This window comes from Aphanomyces astaci (genome assembly GCF_000520075.1).
Source record: "Aphanomyces astaci strain APO3 unplaced genomic scaffold supercont1.39, whole genome shotgun sequence".
NCBI lineage: Eukaryota > Oomycota > Saprolegniomycetes > Saprolegniales > Verrucalvaceae > Aphanomyces > Aphanomyces astaci.
The window spans coordinates 273,774-287,460 of NW_009798302.1; the positions used below are offsets into that span (position 1 = coordinate 273,774).

At 48.8% G+C, this 13,687-nt stretch overlaps 6 protein-coding genes across 9 annotated transcripts; 4 read left to right on the top strand and 2 right to left on the bottom strand.

Annotated features, from left to right (window-relative positions):
• Nucleotides 1-1,098: 1,098 nt before the first annotated feature.
• H257_12228 (hypothetical protein) lies at nucleotides 1,099-3,179 on the top strand (the record flags this gene model as incomplete). The annotated part of the gene is made up of 2 exons (XM_009839374.1): nucleotides 1,099-1,547; nucleotides 1,634-3,179. The coding sequence occupies 2 exons, from the start codon at nucleotides 1,099-1,101 to the stop codon at nucleotides 3,177-3,179; spliced, it is 1,995 nt and encodes a 664-aa protein (XP_009837676.1).
• A 2,426-nt stretch (nucleotides 3,180-5,605) lies between these two features.
• H257_12229 (hypothetical protein) lies at nucleotides 5,606-6,052 on the top strand. Its single transcript, XM_009839375.1, has one exon. The coding sequence runs from the start codon at nucleotides 5,632-5,634 to the stop codon at nucleotides 6,010-6,012; it is 381 nt and encodes a 126-aa protein (XP_009837677.1). The 5' UTR covers nucleotides 5,606-5,631; the 3' UTR covers nucleotides 6,013-6,052.
• Nucleotides 6,053-6,100: 48 nt separating this feature from the next.
• H257_12230 (hypothetical protein) lies at nucleotides 6,101-6,594 on the bottom strand. Its single transcript, XM_009839376.1, has one exon. It carries the CDS (start codon nucleotides 6,497-6,499, stop codon nucleotides 6,263-6,265), a length of 237 nt encoding a protein of 78 aa, XP_009837678.1. The 5' UTR covers nucleotides 6,500-6,594; the 3' UTR covers nucleotides 6,101-6,262.
• Nucleotides 6,595-7,600: 1,006 nt separating this feature from the next.
• On the bottom strand, nucleotides 7,601-8,849 carry H257_12231. 2 transcript variants are annotated; one of them, XM_009839377.1, is made up of 4 exons: nucleotides 8,605-8,849; nucleotides 8,353-8,545; nucleotides 7,905-8,297; nucleotides 7,601-7,860 (listed from the first exon to the last, which is right to left on the bottom strand). In XM_009839377.1, exons 1-4 carry the CDS (start codon nucleotides 8,829-8,831, stop codon nucleotides 7,660-7,662), a joined length of 1,014 nt encoding a protein of 337 aa, XP_009837679.1. In that variant the 5' UTR covers nucleotides 8,832-8,849; the 3' UTR covers nucleotides 7,601-7,659. The 2 variants fall into 2 exon arrangements, with proteins under 2 accessions (XP_009837679.1, XP_009837680.1); XM_009839378.1 differs by having other exon boundaries at nucleotides 7,601-8,297.
• A 106-nt stretch (nucleotides 8,850-8,955) lies between these two features.
• Nucleotides 8,956-9,750, top strand: H257_12232 (hypothetical protein; the record flags this gene model as incomplete). Its single annotated transcript, XM_009839379.1, has 2 exons — nucleotides 8,956-9,013; nucleotides 9,497-9,750. 2 exons carry the CDS (start codon nucleotides 8,956-8,958, stop codon nucleotides 9,748-9,750), a joined length of 312 nt encoding a protein of 103 aa, XP_009837681.1.
• Nucleotides 9,751-9,859: 109 nt separating this feature from the next.
• H257_12233 (hypothetical protein) lies at nucleotides 9,860-13,571 on the top strand. Of its 3 annotated transcripts, XM_009839380.1 has the most exons (17): nucleotides 9,860-10,206; nucleotides 10,254-10,456; nucleotides 10,511-10,700; nucleotides 10,761-10,870; nucleotides 11,052-11,130; nucleotides 11,233-11,312; nucleotides 11,384-11,599; nucleotides 11,667-11,750; nucleotides 11,824-11,907; nucleotides 11,986-12,081; nucleotides 12,175-12,298; nucleotides 12,439-12,512; nucleotides 12,564-12,689; nucleotides 12,749-12,879; nucleotides 12,950-13,158; nucleotides 13,217-13,281; nucleotides 13,336-13,571. In XM_009839380.1, exons 1-17 carry the CDS (start codon nucleotides 9,885-9,887, stop codon nucleotides 13,450-13,452), a joined length of 2,310 nt encoding a protein of 769 aa, XP_009837682.1. In that variant the 5' UTR covers nucleotides 9,860-9,884; the 3' UTR covers nucleotides 13,453-13,571. The 3 variants fall into 3 exon arrangements, with proteins under 3 accessions (XP_009837682.1, XP_009837684.1, XP_009837683.1); XM_009839382.1 differs by having other exon boundaries at nucleotides 12,564-12,879; XM_009839381.1 differs by having other exon boundaries at nucleotides 12,950-13,281.
• The last annotated feature ends 116 nt before the right edge of the window (nucleotides 13,572-13,687 follow it).

Sequence of the window (13,687 nt, forward strand, 5' to 3'; positions counted from 1 at the left end):
TCTACAGTGTACATACCACGGTACATACTGGTACCGCTCTGCTATGTACCTCGAAGTAGTAACTAGTCACTTCTAAGTGAACGCCGTACTGTGTAGTGTGGGCCAGACTACTGTAATTCTGTATCCACACCAATTACGGTTGAACGTTTATCAGGTTACTTCAAAGTAGTACTAGTACTAACGTTACCGTACCACAGTATTACTTCGAAGTATTTTACTGTTAATAGCATTACTGTACCATATGTATTCCATAGAGTAAAACAATCTAACTACTCAATACAAACAACAAGTTAAGAAAAACTAATTCTTAAACAGACTTTTGAATCTGGAGAGGATTTACAGTTAGAAATAGGACGCCCGTAAAAAAATAATTAAGACTTACGGGACAGCATTGAATATTAATACCAACCTTGGATACTATGGTTAATATAATATAATTGTTGAATTAAAAGCGTGGATGACATGTGGATGACATTTGGATGACATGGGATGAAATTGGATGAAGTTGTGGGATGATACCTAAAGTACAGTACCGGTAGCCTTACGTTGGCCCCGAGCGCCCGGGAGGCCGTTTGCGCAAGCGGTCCTTTATATGGTGTTTTTGTGTCCTACCACTACCTACCAAGTCCTACCATCCGAATCATTCAGCAGTTATTCGTACCCCCCGAAATACTTCGTGAAGCGGCACAGTGCCAACGAAGAACGTACGTACAGTAGTCCACCCACAGTTCACAGTCAACGGGCGCCGATTAATGCACCCCTGTAGAATTCACCAAAGACTGTCTTGCATACTACACTGTAATTAGGTCATCGCGTAAGGGCATAACGTTATTCATTTTTGCGACTGATTTATTGGACTGTGAATTCATTAGGGGTACTGTACCTGTGAAATACAGCTATTAATATTAAAATAATAGTAACTACAGTACAGTAGTAGTAGATGTCATCGAATCACAAAATTGACCATGGCATGTGATGGCTTTAATCGCGTGTACTTCACGCCGTCCATGGCTAGCCTTGTGGCGTCGTTTCAATGTGGACACTACCAAGACATGCTTCCGCTACGATATCTGCAGATCCCACCGCATCTCACGAGGGATGTGTATCCCAGAGACCTACGCTGGCTTGGCCACAGCGCTGAATCCGTGGTTGGTGGAACACGGATTGACACGGCTTCCACGGTTATTTGCTTGCCTTGAGGACATGCATGCCATCATGCTCCTTCATGGTGCGTACATGGGTCGCGTGGACGTCGTGGAGGTTGCGCTCAACGACTGCGGTGTGTCGCCTGCCATGACGATGTTGATGATCGACTTGGCTGCATGGAACAACCAACGTCTGATTCTCGACTATTTCCAGCAGCATCCACATGCCACTGGCTGGAAATGCTCGTCGTTTGCATTGGTCGCGGCAGCCAGAAGTGGCCATGTTCACATTGTTCGATTCCTCCACAGCCAGTTTCCATCGGTGCCGTGTACTGAAGACGCCATGGACATGGCTGCAGAAGGAGGGCATTTCAACATGGTGGAGTTTCTACATGTCCACTGGTCGGAAGGTGTTCGACACGAGCTATGAATGGCGCGGCCAGAAATGGCGATTTGGACGTTCTGCGGTTTCTGCATGCGAATCGAAGCGAAGGATGCACGGAGCTGGCAATGGATTTGGCGTGTGAGCATGGCCATTTGGATGTGGCCCGATGGTTGCACGAGCATCGGAGTTGGGAAGGGTTTACTGAGTGTGCGTTCGACAAGGCTGCGGGAAATAACCATATGGCCGTTGTGGAGTTCCTGCACTTTGAACTCGACGCGCCAAGCACCGAGAAGGCCATGGACTTGGCTGCCGAGAATGGGCACTTGGGGATGGTCCTATGGCTCCATGAGCACCGGTCGTTCCAAGGCTGCTCCGAACGAGCTCTGGGTATGGCGGCGGCCAAGGGCCATCTAGACGTGGTGAAGTGGCTCCACGCGAATCGAAGTGAAAGTGGTAGTCCTAGTGGGTTTGCTGGTGGTGCAGCCGCAGGAGGTTTGGAGATGATGGAGTGGTTGATGGCACATTGCCCTGACTGTGATTTGTACAAGGGAGCAATGGGGAAGGCATCCAAAGATGGGCTCCTGGAAGTGGTCCAGTGGTTACTGAGCCACGGACAAGAAGTGACTGAAGCTGCCGTCGACGACGCGTGTTTGGGTGGTCACATGGATGTGATTAAATGTCTGTTCCAACATCGCCCGAGCGCTTTCACGTCGGGCGCATTCCATAGTGCGATTGAAGGTGGCCATTTGGAATTGGTCAAGTGGCTGTATTATGACCTCGGCATCACGCACCGTGACGCGATGGAAGGGGCTGCAACGTATGGTCACTTCAACGTGCTCAAGTGGTTGCATGAGCTTAATTCGTTCACTGCAACGACATACGTGATGGACGAAGCGGCCTCATACGGCCATCTACAAATTGTCCAATGGCTTCACAGCCATCGACACGAAGGCTGCACCGGAGCTGCCATGGATGGCGCGGCGGCAAATGGACATTTCAGTGTTGTGAAGTGGCTCCATCGCTATCGAACGGAAGGGTGTACAATCGACGCCATGAATTTTACAGCTGCCATGGGTGACCTGACGATGGTGGAGTTCCTTCACACCCACCGAACCGAAGGCTGCACGTCCCATGCAATGGATTGTGCGGCGGCAAACGGACACTTGACAGCGGTGATGTTTTTGCACGCGCACCGAAGCGAAGGAGGCACAAACTATGGATTCGAGTGGGCAGTAATGGAAGGCCGCTTGGGGGTCGCCAAGTGGCTACACACGATACAAGGGCGGGCGGTTTCCAGAGGCACTCTCATGTTCGCCGCTCGTAACGGAGACTTGGCGGCGATGCGGTGGGCCTTGCTCCATTCGTCAGAAGATATAAGTGGCGTCCCGTTTGCAGACTATGCAATTGACGAGGGGCGGCTATCGATGGTACATTTGTTGCTGGACATGGGTTGTACGTGGACGATGGGGGCGATGGATCATACGGCAGAACGTGGTCACTTGGCAATCTTGATCAAGTTACAAGGCCATTGGATGTATCGTTATGTCAAAGCGATGCAAAATTTGATTGCAATGTACTTGGAAGCGGTCGAGGCGGCTGGTGGCCTCAGAGACGCCGAGCCACCACCGAGCAAAAGACAGTGTTTATAGAAGTAGGAACGTCCATGGACCTGGTGAAGTGCACAGAATACGACCATATAGGAATGCTACTGTACGAACAGTTATACCGACGGTATTCCTACTTCAGTTGAAAACGACGTACAATTTGGTACTCCGAGTACTTTTCGGTTCGCAAAGTAGCGATTGCATATTGGGCCACCGAGGTGCAGCACATTATATATAAATGAGTTGAGCAATAGGATTGATATTCATCGTAGCTGGTACTAGTATTGGCGTGCATTGTTTGAGCGGGGGTGGATTGGTGTGGTACAGTAAGCCCATTTGGATGTCCTGCGCTTTGATTTAAGGGGCTCCTCCAAGTTAATGCAAATCGAAGCGAAGTCTGCACAACCCAAGCCGCGGACATTGCTGCGACAAAAGGCCACTTGTCAGCGGTGATGCTTTTACACACAGTGAAGAAATGGATGCACAACCACTGCACCGCATTGAGCAGTGAAAATGGCCACCTGGAAGTCGCCGAATGCCTAATTAGCTACACGGGACTCTTGAGCGGGGCCCAAGACCTAGGAGGCGAATCGTTTGTGATCGATGCAATTAGCGACGGACAGTTGGCCATAACGTTATCCAGTTTTTGCTCGAAATGGGTTTGGTTGTACGTAGTTAGACGGTGTGGCGCAGTGACATGTGGTGGCCATCTGGCAACCGTGATCAATTGGAAGTCGTTCGATGGCTCCACACCATCCGAATGATGACGTTAATGCAGTAATGGAGAAGACTGCCACCAATCTTTACTGGGCAATCGTCAAGTATTTGCACAGCCAAAAGTGTCCGGGAAGCAGCCATGCTATGATCAACGCGGCAACGTGTGGCCTCCTAGACTTAGCCGAAGTGCTTGGTTGCCCACATTTGAAGCACTGGTTTGATACTCAAACGACTATTATGTTACACACGATACAAGGGCGGGCGGTTTCCAGAGGCACTCTCATGTTCTGATGTCCGAGGCAGCGAATTACTTATTTACCGTCATGACTTGCACGGCTTACTTATTCACTCTCTGTCCTGCAATGAATTATTCATTCCCCTGTCCCCGCCCACATGAATAATTTACTTGAATAATTCAAACACAATATGCAATGCATGCATTATCGAAAGGGATTAAGGTGGAACTACCTTACTCAACGGAGCGCATCATTTCGTGAAAGTCTTCAATCGAACAAAGGTTGATATTTAGTGCATTTTCACTTTTGTGTTAGTGACTGTAAGTGCACCCCCAATGGTGCGACAGTAAACGCTATTTTACCGTGTTTGGGGTCAAATATGCAGTTTTGGCACCCCCCAACGGCGCGACGGTATCTACCGAAAACGGCATATTTTTATCACGAGACGGCAAATCGGCCATTTTTACCGTTTTGTGAATACCGAACGGTAAAATACGGGAGCCAATTATTGAATACTATTTGAAATATTTTCGCCAATCAATTGCAAGCAATGATATCTCGTTAATTTTAGTTTACAAGTGCATCAGAAGCACGGTTGGCTGAAGCAAATGCAGCGCAATTGAGATCAGAGTTGCCTCCCTTGACTACCCTACTGACTGGGTTGAGGGACACTGCTCTTGAGCATTTTTTGTGTCTTTCGAGGTCAACAAGTGGGCAAATTGACCCTCCATGCAGATGAATTCTACTAGTAGTAGTCAATATCACTATATGCGTTGGGATTGCTTGAACCAATTCGTTGTCTATGTCGTTGTCGTTGTTGTCTGATGCTTCCATCAGCCGAGTCACCATAACCAGACGAGCCTGTTATGCGGATTATTTGCCGTTTTCACCATTGGGGATGCAAAAAAGTGCTAGTACTGTACCATAATACGTATAAATACAGTGACGGCAAACGTCAAAATACAGTCTGATTATACCGTCGCACCATTGGGGATGCCCTAACCATCCATATCTACGAGTGGGTTTGAAGCCAGGTGTCGTGGTAACGACGAATTATTCCTGTCACATCAATACTAACGTATTTATTTTTTGCCACTGGAAGTTCAAATATCCTATTTCTGCATGCTCCAGAAATATTAGGTTACCGGTATTCATTTTCTCCACCATCAAAAAAGTTAATTCATTTTTATACGAAAAATGAATATATTCACGAGAAAATTATTTTACGGTCAGCACTGCACTGACTCCACGCCCGAAATGCGAAGAATCGTACAAATGCCAAGTGTCCTAAATGCAGGTCCGTGGTTTAAGGGCCTGTTCCAAGTTAATACCATGGGTCTATACTGTATCGGTAGGTAGTACCTCGTACTACCAGGACAAGCATTTGCATTCTAACGATAACCTATGGATTTCAGTTGCCTTTTGCCATCGTTTCGTATAGTACTCTTGAACATCAAAAAGGGGGTCACTGTGATAATGCATACTACTAGTACATTATTAATTGAAGGAGGTATTAGTTGCATTTGGTTTTTTCGACCATTGAAATGGCGACATCCACGGTTCGCGTACAAGTCCTTGGAGGCTACCGACGACTTCTTCGAGCGAGCCAGCAAACGTTCGGAGCTGACAAGCGCGCAGTCGTAGAGGCACGCAAGGCAGTTCGCGCCGCCTTCCTCGAGAACCGCGACGTACACGATGGCCATGCGCTGACAGGCCTGATCAAAGGCATCGAAGAAGCGGAAGCGATGTTGTTGTACAACATTGTGCAAGGCAAGGCGAATGAAAAGGGTGTATTTCAGGTCGAGCTCTCGGACCCACAGGCGAGCCGCATTCGCAAGGACGAAGAACTCTCCGAGCTCACGCCCGACTCGGGCAAGACTCCAGTCGTGACAAAGTCGTGCCCCGACGGCGGATGCCCTGCATAGACGACATAATTCAATCAAATTCTACTACGATATCTGGTACGAACTGCATTCGCGCACAATGGCTGTTTGGACAAAGGATTCAAACCATCGCTGAACGGTTCTATGGATTATTGAGAGCCAGGGGTCACTCAACACAACGACTGCTGCGTCCATGATCGAAAAGCACAACACTATGGTTCAAAAGGATGCGTACTTTACATAATTCATCAGACGCTGGTGGTATAACTTAATGATCGTGGGGACTTGGATGCTAGTCGACTTTCACAGCGGTGGGGGCGCCGTAGTACGCGTTCAATAAGTAGCGACCCGAGAGCATATCGACAAGGGTTTGGAACTTGGACTTCTTGGCCGCTTTGCTCCCGTCAGTAGTGGTGTCGTCGTCACCTGCGGACGAGCTAGCTTCGTCGGCCTCCAGCGCAGCTTGGGACAGACCGATGAAGGCCACGATCAGAGACAGCGCGAGGAGGATGTACCGAAGGGGGCACATGACTACGAAAGGACGAATGAGGTTGGTTGCGGCGACTTGATCCTCCTCTGAGGGTTCGTCGTATGAATTCCTTGGAATTTACAATTCCAATTGTGGCCAGGATATTATAATTAAAATACATACAAATCGCAAGCTAGAATTAAACGTTGGTCGTGTGTGACTGTGAGTTCATATTCTACGTGTCCAAAAATAGTGTGGTTGGACTCATCATACAAAGTCCAAGATATAACGGCCCTGACGCCATTTTGACTGGCCCTTTTTGTGTGAACATATCGTTTCGACGACTACAATTGGTCCATTTCAGCCAATGGCATTGCGAGCGCCAGGTAGGGCCATCAGCCACTGGCCAATCAGGTAACTATGGACTGGTCACATTATTGTCCAACACTCGCGACTGCCATTATTGTCCAACACACTAGACTCTGAGAGTAAGAATAATGGCAAGGTCTCTCCGTTCTTCGTACCACGGCTCCAATAATGTAATGCCGTGAAGGTTTGCGTTCTATTTCAAGCTAAAGTTGGTATTTTCGGTAGATTCGACGAACACGACGTCAAATCCACCTGAAATCGTCGAGACGTCATTTTACTTAACAGTAAACTAAATATTCCGTACTCACTGTCTGTCCGTGAACTCTTTGCGAAATGGAGAAGCTTGGCAATGCACCGAATACACCCACCTGCAATATGATTGGTCGAAAGGACTTTTTTCGAAAATTTCATTGGCTACTTTAGTCCGTCAATTACTGCGTCGATTTTGCTTCGTCGATTCGATTGGCAAGTCCAATTTTATATTTGAAATCGAATTACCAATATTGTCAAGTCGGTTCGTAATTGGAGTCGCGAGTACCTGTACCGGTAGAATCGAATAGACTTGGCAAATCGATTGGAGAATGAACTAGCCAATCAAAATCCATTCTAACCCCCCTTTCCAAGATTTCTGAATGGTTCAGCCAATCCATACATTTCTAAAAAAGAAACAGATTGAACTCACTTTACTACAGTATCTTGTATTCACTATACTACTGTATAGTGAATACAAGGTATGTTGCCAAGTTCATTCTAACTGTAAAACGGTTTCACTTTTCGACTGAACAGTGAGAAGGACAATAAAACAATCTCAAAATTACCGCACAAGTTTTGAGGGACAAACATTCCGTTTCTTAAACTTCCAGAGCGTGGGTTTTGACGAGGGTGGGATCCGTTAGGAGCAGCGCAAGCCCAGCTTGGTTGACACGACCCATGGCAAAGTCTTGTAAGGGGATAGGTAACGCCAACGAGTCGTCCAACTTGGACGCGCGGTACGATCGCTTCAACATGTCGGTTGAGGCATGCAGCCGATTGCGCAATGCTTCGTCTTGGACCTACAAGATCCATTCATCCTCAGAACATGGCATGGCCTTCGTACGTTGTCTAGAGACTCCAAGAGCGGCAACAGCCCGCCAGCAGTTTCCAACAATTCCACAGCGAGCTCCTTTGAAATGCCACCGGGAAGGCCAGGCGTTTTGCCCCACTGGTCCCCTCTCAGGGCTCGCAAGTCGGGGTGCAATCTCGGACTTGTGCCGCCAATGAGTTGCAGCACTTCGTCTTGGCCCATCAGCCACCGTGTCCGGAACTTGTACAAGGACACCGTGGGCGATGCATTGCTCTGCACCAGCTGGAAAAAGTCGCTGTCATTCGACACGACGATCACGTTGAAACCGCTCTCCAGGCTGGCCTTTGTATACGATGCGATCATATCGTCTGCTTCTACGCCTGGCACTTGAACCACGGGCACGGCTAAGCTCTTTAGCACTGATCCCTACAATAGTACTATGCCGTGACACCACTGGCATCGATGCGTCATTGGACCAAACCGTGAGTGGGAATTGCCGCCGCAATGCATCGCCCATTCGTTCGCGTTTGGCCTTGTATGTAGGATCTTCCTTCTTGCGCTGGGTTATGACAGGCGTATCAAAGAACACGCAAACTCGATGGGGTTTCATCTTGTCGACCACTTTGTGCAGCTCGTGGAGGAAGCCCAAGGTGGCACCTATGGCCACACCATTTCTACATGCCTCCTGTTGGATACGATAAGAACAAGTACGGTCACAGAGCAAAGCACGTACGACGCTAGAGTGCATGTAGGGGAGAACTTTGCGTAGAGCATGTTGTTGCCGTCGATAAACACACACGTTTTTGGCTCGACATCTTGAGGCACAGGCTCTGAGGGTTGCGTGGAAGTAAACCACGAAGCCAGACGAGACCACTCCCACCATTTGGGCGATGTAGATGTGCTGAAACATGCGACCTGCAATGGGATCGCCGCACGGAGGAGTCGACCGCGGAGCAGCATGAGATAGTTCACAAAAACATCAAATTGTTGGTTCGCACAAATCCAATGCGACTTCCGGATAACATTTGTAACGGGTTTTGTAACGGTTTCCCGTCGAAGCGGCACATTTCAACTGCGCATCCCCATGTCAGCAGCAGCAGCAACAATCTTTGAAGTGGAGCGACTGGAGGCAAAATTTGGATGTAAACATGACACCACGAGATTTCTCATTAAGCAAGGAGGCGCGCCTTGTAGTAAGCCAAAAAGTGATCTTTGAATTGCAAGCCCGGTTCCTCGCTACTGTCAACGGGTACGGAATAGATTGGGAACTATGGAGTGAACATAATGAATGGTTTAGGAAACGAGATCCTGCCAACCTTACCCCTACACAGTACGACTTACTGAGAGATATTGTATATCAGGGCAAGAATCATCATCGATATCATTGGTGTACTCTAGGCGTGTGATGGCATGTTGTGCACCCACCCACTGCAGGCCAACCGCCGACACTCGAGTCATTTATTGAGGTCTACGTGGTGAGCCCGTCCTTTGATTTCCGCGTTAAGTCTCGTTCCATCTCATGCTCAGCTATTTTTTAGTTGTTCACCCAGCCTGACAATACCCCTGAAAAACTAGCTTGTACAATCATCTAGGGCTTGGAACTGGGCTCATCGTTGTATTCGTAGTCCTGTACAAGTGGCTAGTTCAGTGCAGTCCCAGTGGCAATGTGCCAGGTAGCCACGAACTCGTTGAAAGCGATGTCAAAGCCTTGCTCCAACTCCACGAACCCAACGACGCGACGTTAGATGCAAAATTGAACGACGTGCTGGCCAACCAGGCCAAAACACTTCCTCTCGCTGCATTTCAACAGTACATGGTTACAAAACGACCCATCGACAACCTCGAGGAGAAGCTCAAGTTGCCGTCCTCGTTGTCGTAGCCGTCCTTGGCATCCTAAATGTCATAGTTTACCATAATGCTCTTATTGTGAATATAACTGCCACTTGTAACCGCTGCCACGGGGATCTTCGATAAATTCGGACACAAACATTCGATCGCCGGGTGAGCTCAAAAATGGCCTACCGCCCGCTAAGCCAACACGGCGGCAGCACGTCGCACGATTCGATTCAATACGAAAGCGTCGAATTTGTAACGTACGACGCTCGCTTCACCAAGGGCGACCTGTCCCACCTCCAAGGTGACATAGCTCCACCGACGTTCGCTCCGTGTGGATGCGGTCCAACGACGTTTTCATGGCGCAACAAGATGATTTCGCTGACCAAGTGGCTGTTGACGCTACTCATTGGCGTCGCCACCGCCCACGTCGCCGTGCTCATCAACCTCGCCACTTCTAGCCTCGTGTCGTGGAAGTTTCACACCCTCCAAGCCCTGCTAGGTAGCCAACCCTCCCAGATAATTCCATGTTCATGACATACATGCTAGTACAAGAGGCACAAGGCACGTCCATGCACGGAATGGGCGTCCTTTTTCTCGTGGCGTGCAATGCGTGGTGTGTCGGCATCGCCAGCCTGCTCACGACATTTTGGGCGCCGGCATCTGCAGGCTCGGGCATTCCAGAGATCAAGAGCACGTTGAACGGTGTGCATGTCAAAGTGTGGATGAGTATGGATACGCTGGTGTGCAAGGTAATCACTGCTGACGCTCCAACATCAATAACTGAGGGCGGCTGGGTTGGGTAGATCGTAGGGGTCATCCTCTCCGTGTCTGGGGGGTTGCCCGTTGGCAAAGAAGGGCCAATGATTCACAGCGCGTCCATCATCGGCGCATTTTTCTCGTCCAAACGGTCGTACCAGGGCTGTGGGTGGCGTCCAGTGGTGTTCCTTCAAGAAAAAGACGTGCGGGACTTGGTCACGTGCGGCGCCGCGGCAGGTTCGCCCTGTGGACACAAGAGTAGCGTCGTATATCCCCACACTCATGACGACATGGTAGGCGTGGCGGCGGCGTTTGGGGCCCCCATCGGAGGTGTGTTGTTTGCACTGGAAGAAGGCGCGTCGTTCTTGTCCCCCAAGCTCATCTGGCGAGCATTCTTTTGCGCCATGGTATTGCCCTTTTACCCAATATTTCGACTTTTGGGCTGATTATTCGCCAAATCTATCGATTTTGATTGGTCAATCGATTGTCTGCCGATTCAATCGACTTGATTTTTGTGTTTCAATCGTTCGTCTATTTTATTGCGCTTTGGTTGTTACTGGAATGCGATGTATATACATACATATATAGGTGGCGGCGTGCGTCGTGTTTGGGTCGTCGCTGGCGTCGTTTTCTGAAACGGCCAGCAAATCGTCGCTGTTTGCATTTGGTACGATGTACATACAGTACATACTATTAGTAGTATTCCTATCGATGGGAATTCTATTTTTTACAATGCATACTAGTACTAGTTGAATAACAATCGCTATAGGGAAAATGGTCGACCCGACAGTCGACCGAGCGTCGTATTTGCCGTGGGAGCTAGTCGTGTTTATGGCCATTGGGGCGGTGGTACGTACGCAATCAAAGCTTCCCTATCCTATCTACTAATTCCCCTCAAACCAAGCGATCGCATGCTCTAGGGTGGCGTCTTGGGCGCCATTTTCAATCAAATCAACAAATGTATCATGTATCGGACGCAACTGCGTCAACTACCTCTGCCCCTCAAAGTCGTATATGTGATGGGGGTGTCGGTGGGGCTCAGTGTCGTGTGGTACTTCCTCTCGGCTTTCATCGGCACGTGTCAGACCATGCCCCCCGCGATTTCCACCACAGAAAAAGCTCGTCTGGTCAACCACGTACGAGGATACCCTCAGTGATTTTGGTTCATAAATTATATGGCATAACGATAAAGTTGCTCTGTAGTTGGTCCCGTTCACATGCCCCTCGGGTCAGTACAACGACTTGGCAAGTCTCTTTCTCGCCCCGCAGGACGCTGCCCTCAAACAGGTACGTACGTACGTACGACTGCTACTACATTATGATGTGTTGACATTTTGAACGGTGGCATATGTACTGGTAGCTGCTGCACCTCCAAAGTACGCTGGCGTCCCCGCCCACGTTTACCACATCCAGCTTGGTTGCGTTTGCCTTTTGTTACTTTTTGGTACGCCTCATGTACCTACCATACATACGTTGCCATGTTGCCGTTAACTAAGTTGCCGTTAACTAAACCACATTTCAGGGCACGGCAATGGTGTTTGGGTCCAGCATTACGTCGGGTGTGTTTGTGCCTTGCATTCTTGTTGGAGCGGCCCTTGGACGGGTGGCAGGGCGATGGGTAAGTTGTCGTTTTAGCCGTTTTAAATAATAATAATAATAATATATATATATATATATATATATTAATGCGATGAAATGAATTTTCGTGTAGATGCACTCGGACGAATTGAATTTTGTCAACTTGAGCACGTATGCACTGGTGGGGGCTGCGGCGGTGATGGGGGGCGTCACGCGCATGACTATTTCGCTGGCCATTATACTTCTCGAGGCCACTGGTTTGTTCATTTTGTTCCTTTATGAATTCCATGTATATACATATAGATGGAATTCATTATATTTAAATTAATAGAATTTATATTATTTTTTGTTTAATAACTATTATTTTTGATTGTTTCTCACATGTTTGTCTTAACAGGGGATTTACAGTACGCGCTGCCGCTGATGATGGCCCTCATGCCGGCGCGATGGGTCGGCAACTTGTTCAGCGAGGTAAGTACTACGTTTGGTTCATATAACTTATCCTTTGTGGCGGTGGGTTAGGGGTTGTATGAGGTCCATATCCACTGCCGGCGCCTTCCGTTCTTGGATTGGAGTCCACCGAAAGGCGCAGAACACATGAGTGTGACTCTGGTTATGAAGCCAGAGCCAGTGAGCTGCTTTGGCAAGGTCATATCCATCGTCCTCTGCATGAACGATTGGCATGATGGTAATATGGACATGTGTAGAGAGAGCGAGTGGGGACGCTCTTGGCCGAGCTGGAGCTACACCCGCAACAAATGTGCTGGGCTGTGGTCGAACGCCGATACGACTTGCACACTGGACAGCCCGAAAAAGTGCTGGAAGGCACGATTCAACGGTATAGTATTCCTATAACTAAACACACACACGCATTTTCTAATATATATTACATTTCTCGATATTTCCAGGAATGTGCTGGTGCGGTTGCTCCACCAAAAGGCAACGTGGAACCCATTTTCGTGTGCCGACCACGAAAGTGACCGCACGAATGTGCATGTCCTGGAATCCGACCACGAAGATGCCGTTCCGCTGGACATGTCCAAGTTCTCGGTGGCGGATCGGGAGTGCTTTGTGAACCTCGAGTTCTATGTGAACCCGTCTCCAGGGCTGATCAACGGTGCCTTTCCTTTGGTTGTATAGGGTGTAGTTATGGATGTGATCGACTTTGTGCGTAGTGGAGGCATCGGCCGCCCAAGCGTACCGCCAGTTCCGCTCGCTCGGGTTGAGCTTCCTCTGTGTGGTGAGAGTGCATGATCATGAATGACTGGCATTGTGCTGAGAGAAGTAAGTGTAGGTCTCCAAGCGTGGCGAGCTCATGGGCGTGGTGACCAGAGACGAAATGCATGCGCTGGCAATGGGGACGATTCCTAAAGGGAGTCACGGCAGCAGCAGCAGCTACATGGCCAAGTGATACACAGGATAGTGGGTCATTGGGGTGACGCTCAAAAGTGAAACAGCTAGGCATTTGATTGGCTAAAATAGAGGGGTCTCGTCGCATGATTAAAATATAGGTGGTGTTGGTCGTTTGGATTATTTTTATTCGACAAACCTCGCTTCCACGGCAACGGGCCTGTAATAAAATACTTGGAGGGAACCGACCAACATTCCGCAATTTATTATTATCCAATGGTTTTCGACCTCGACGT

Excerpts from the sequence above, each read along its gene's own strand:
- H257_12229 (XM_009839375.1), top strand. The coding sequence starts at position 5,632 with ATGGCGACATCCACGGTTCGCGTACAAGTCCTTGGAGGCTACCGACGA.
- H257_12230 (XM_009839376.1), bottom strand. The coding sequence starts at position 6,499 with ATGTGCCCCCTTCGGTACATCCTCCTCGCGCTGTCTCTGATCGTGGCC.
- H257_12231 (XM_009839377.1), bottom strand. The coding sequence starts at position 8,831 with ATGCTGCTCCGCGGTCGACTCCTCCGTGCGGCGATCCCATTGCAGGTC. Across the intron at positions 8,546-8,604 it reads CCTACATGCACTCTAGCGTC|AAATGGTGTGGCCATAGGTG; the intron begins GTACGTGCTTTG and ends GGAGGCATGTAG. Across the intron at positions 8,298-8,352 it reads GGCGGCAATTCCCACTCACG|GGATCAGTGCTAAAGAGCTT; the intron begins GTTTGGTCCAAT and ends GTACTATTGTAG.
- H257_12233 (XM_009839380.1), top strand. The coding sequence starts at position 9,885 with ATGGCCTACCGCCCGCTAAGCCAACACGGCGGCAGCACGTCGCACGAT. Across the intron at positions 11,751-11,823 it reads AGGACGCTGCCCTCAAACAG|CTGCTGCACCTCCAAAGTAC; the intron begins GTACGTACGTAC and ends ATGTACTGGTAG. Across the intron at positions 13,282-13,335 it reads GGTTGAGCTTCCTCTGTGTG|GTCTCCAAGCGTGGCGAGCT; the intron begins GTGAGAGTGCAT and ends AAGTAAGTGTAG.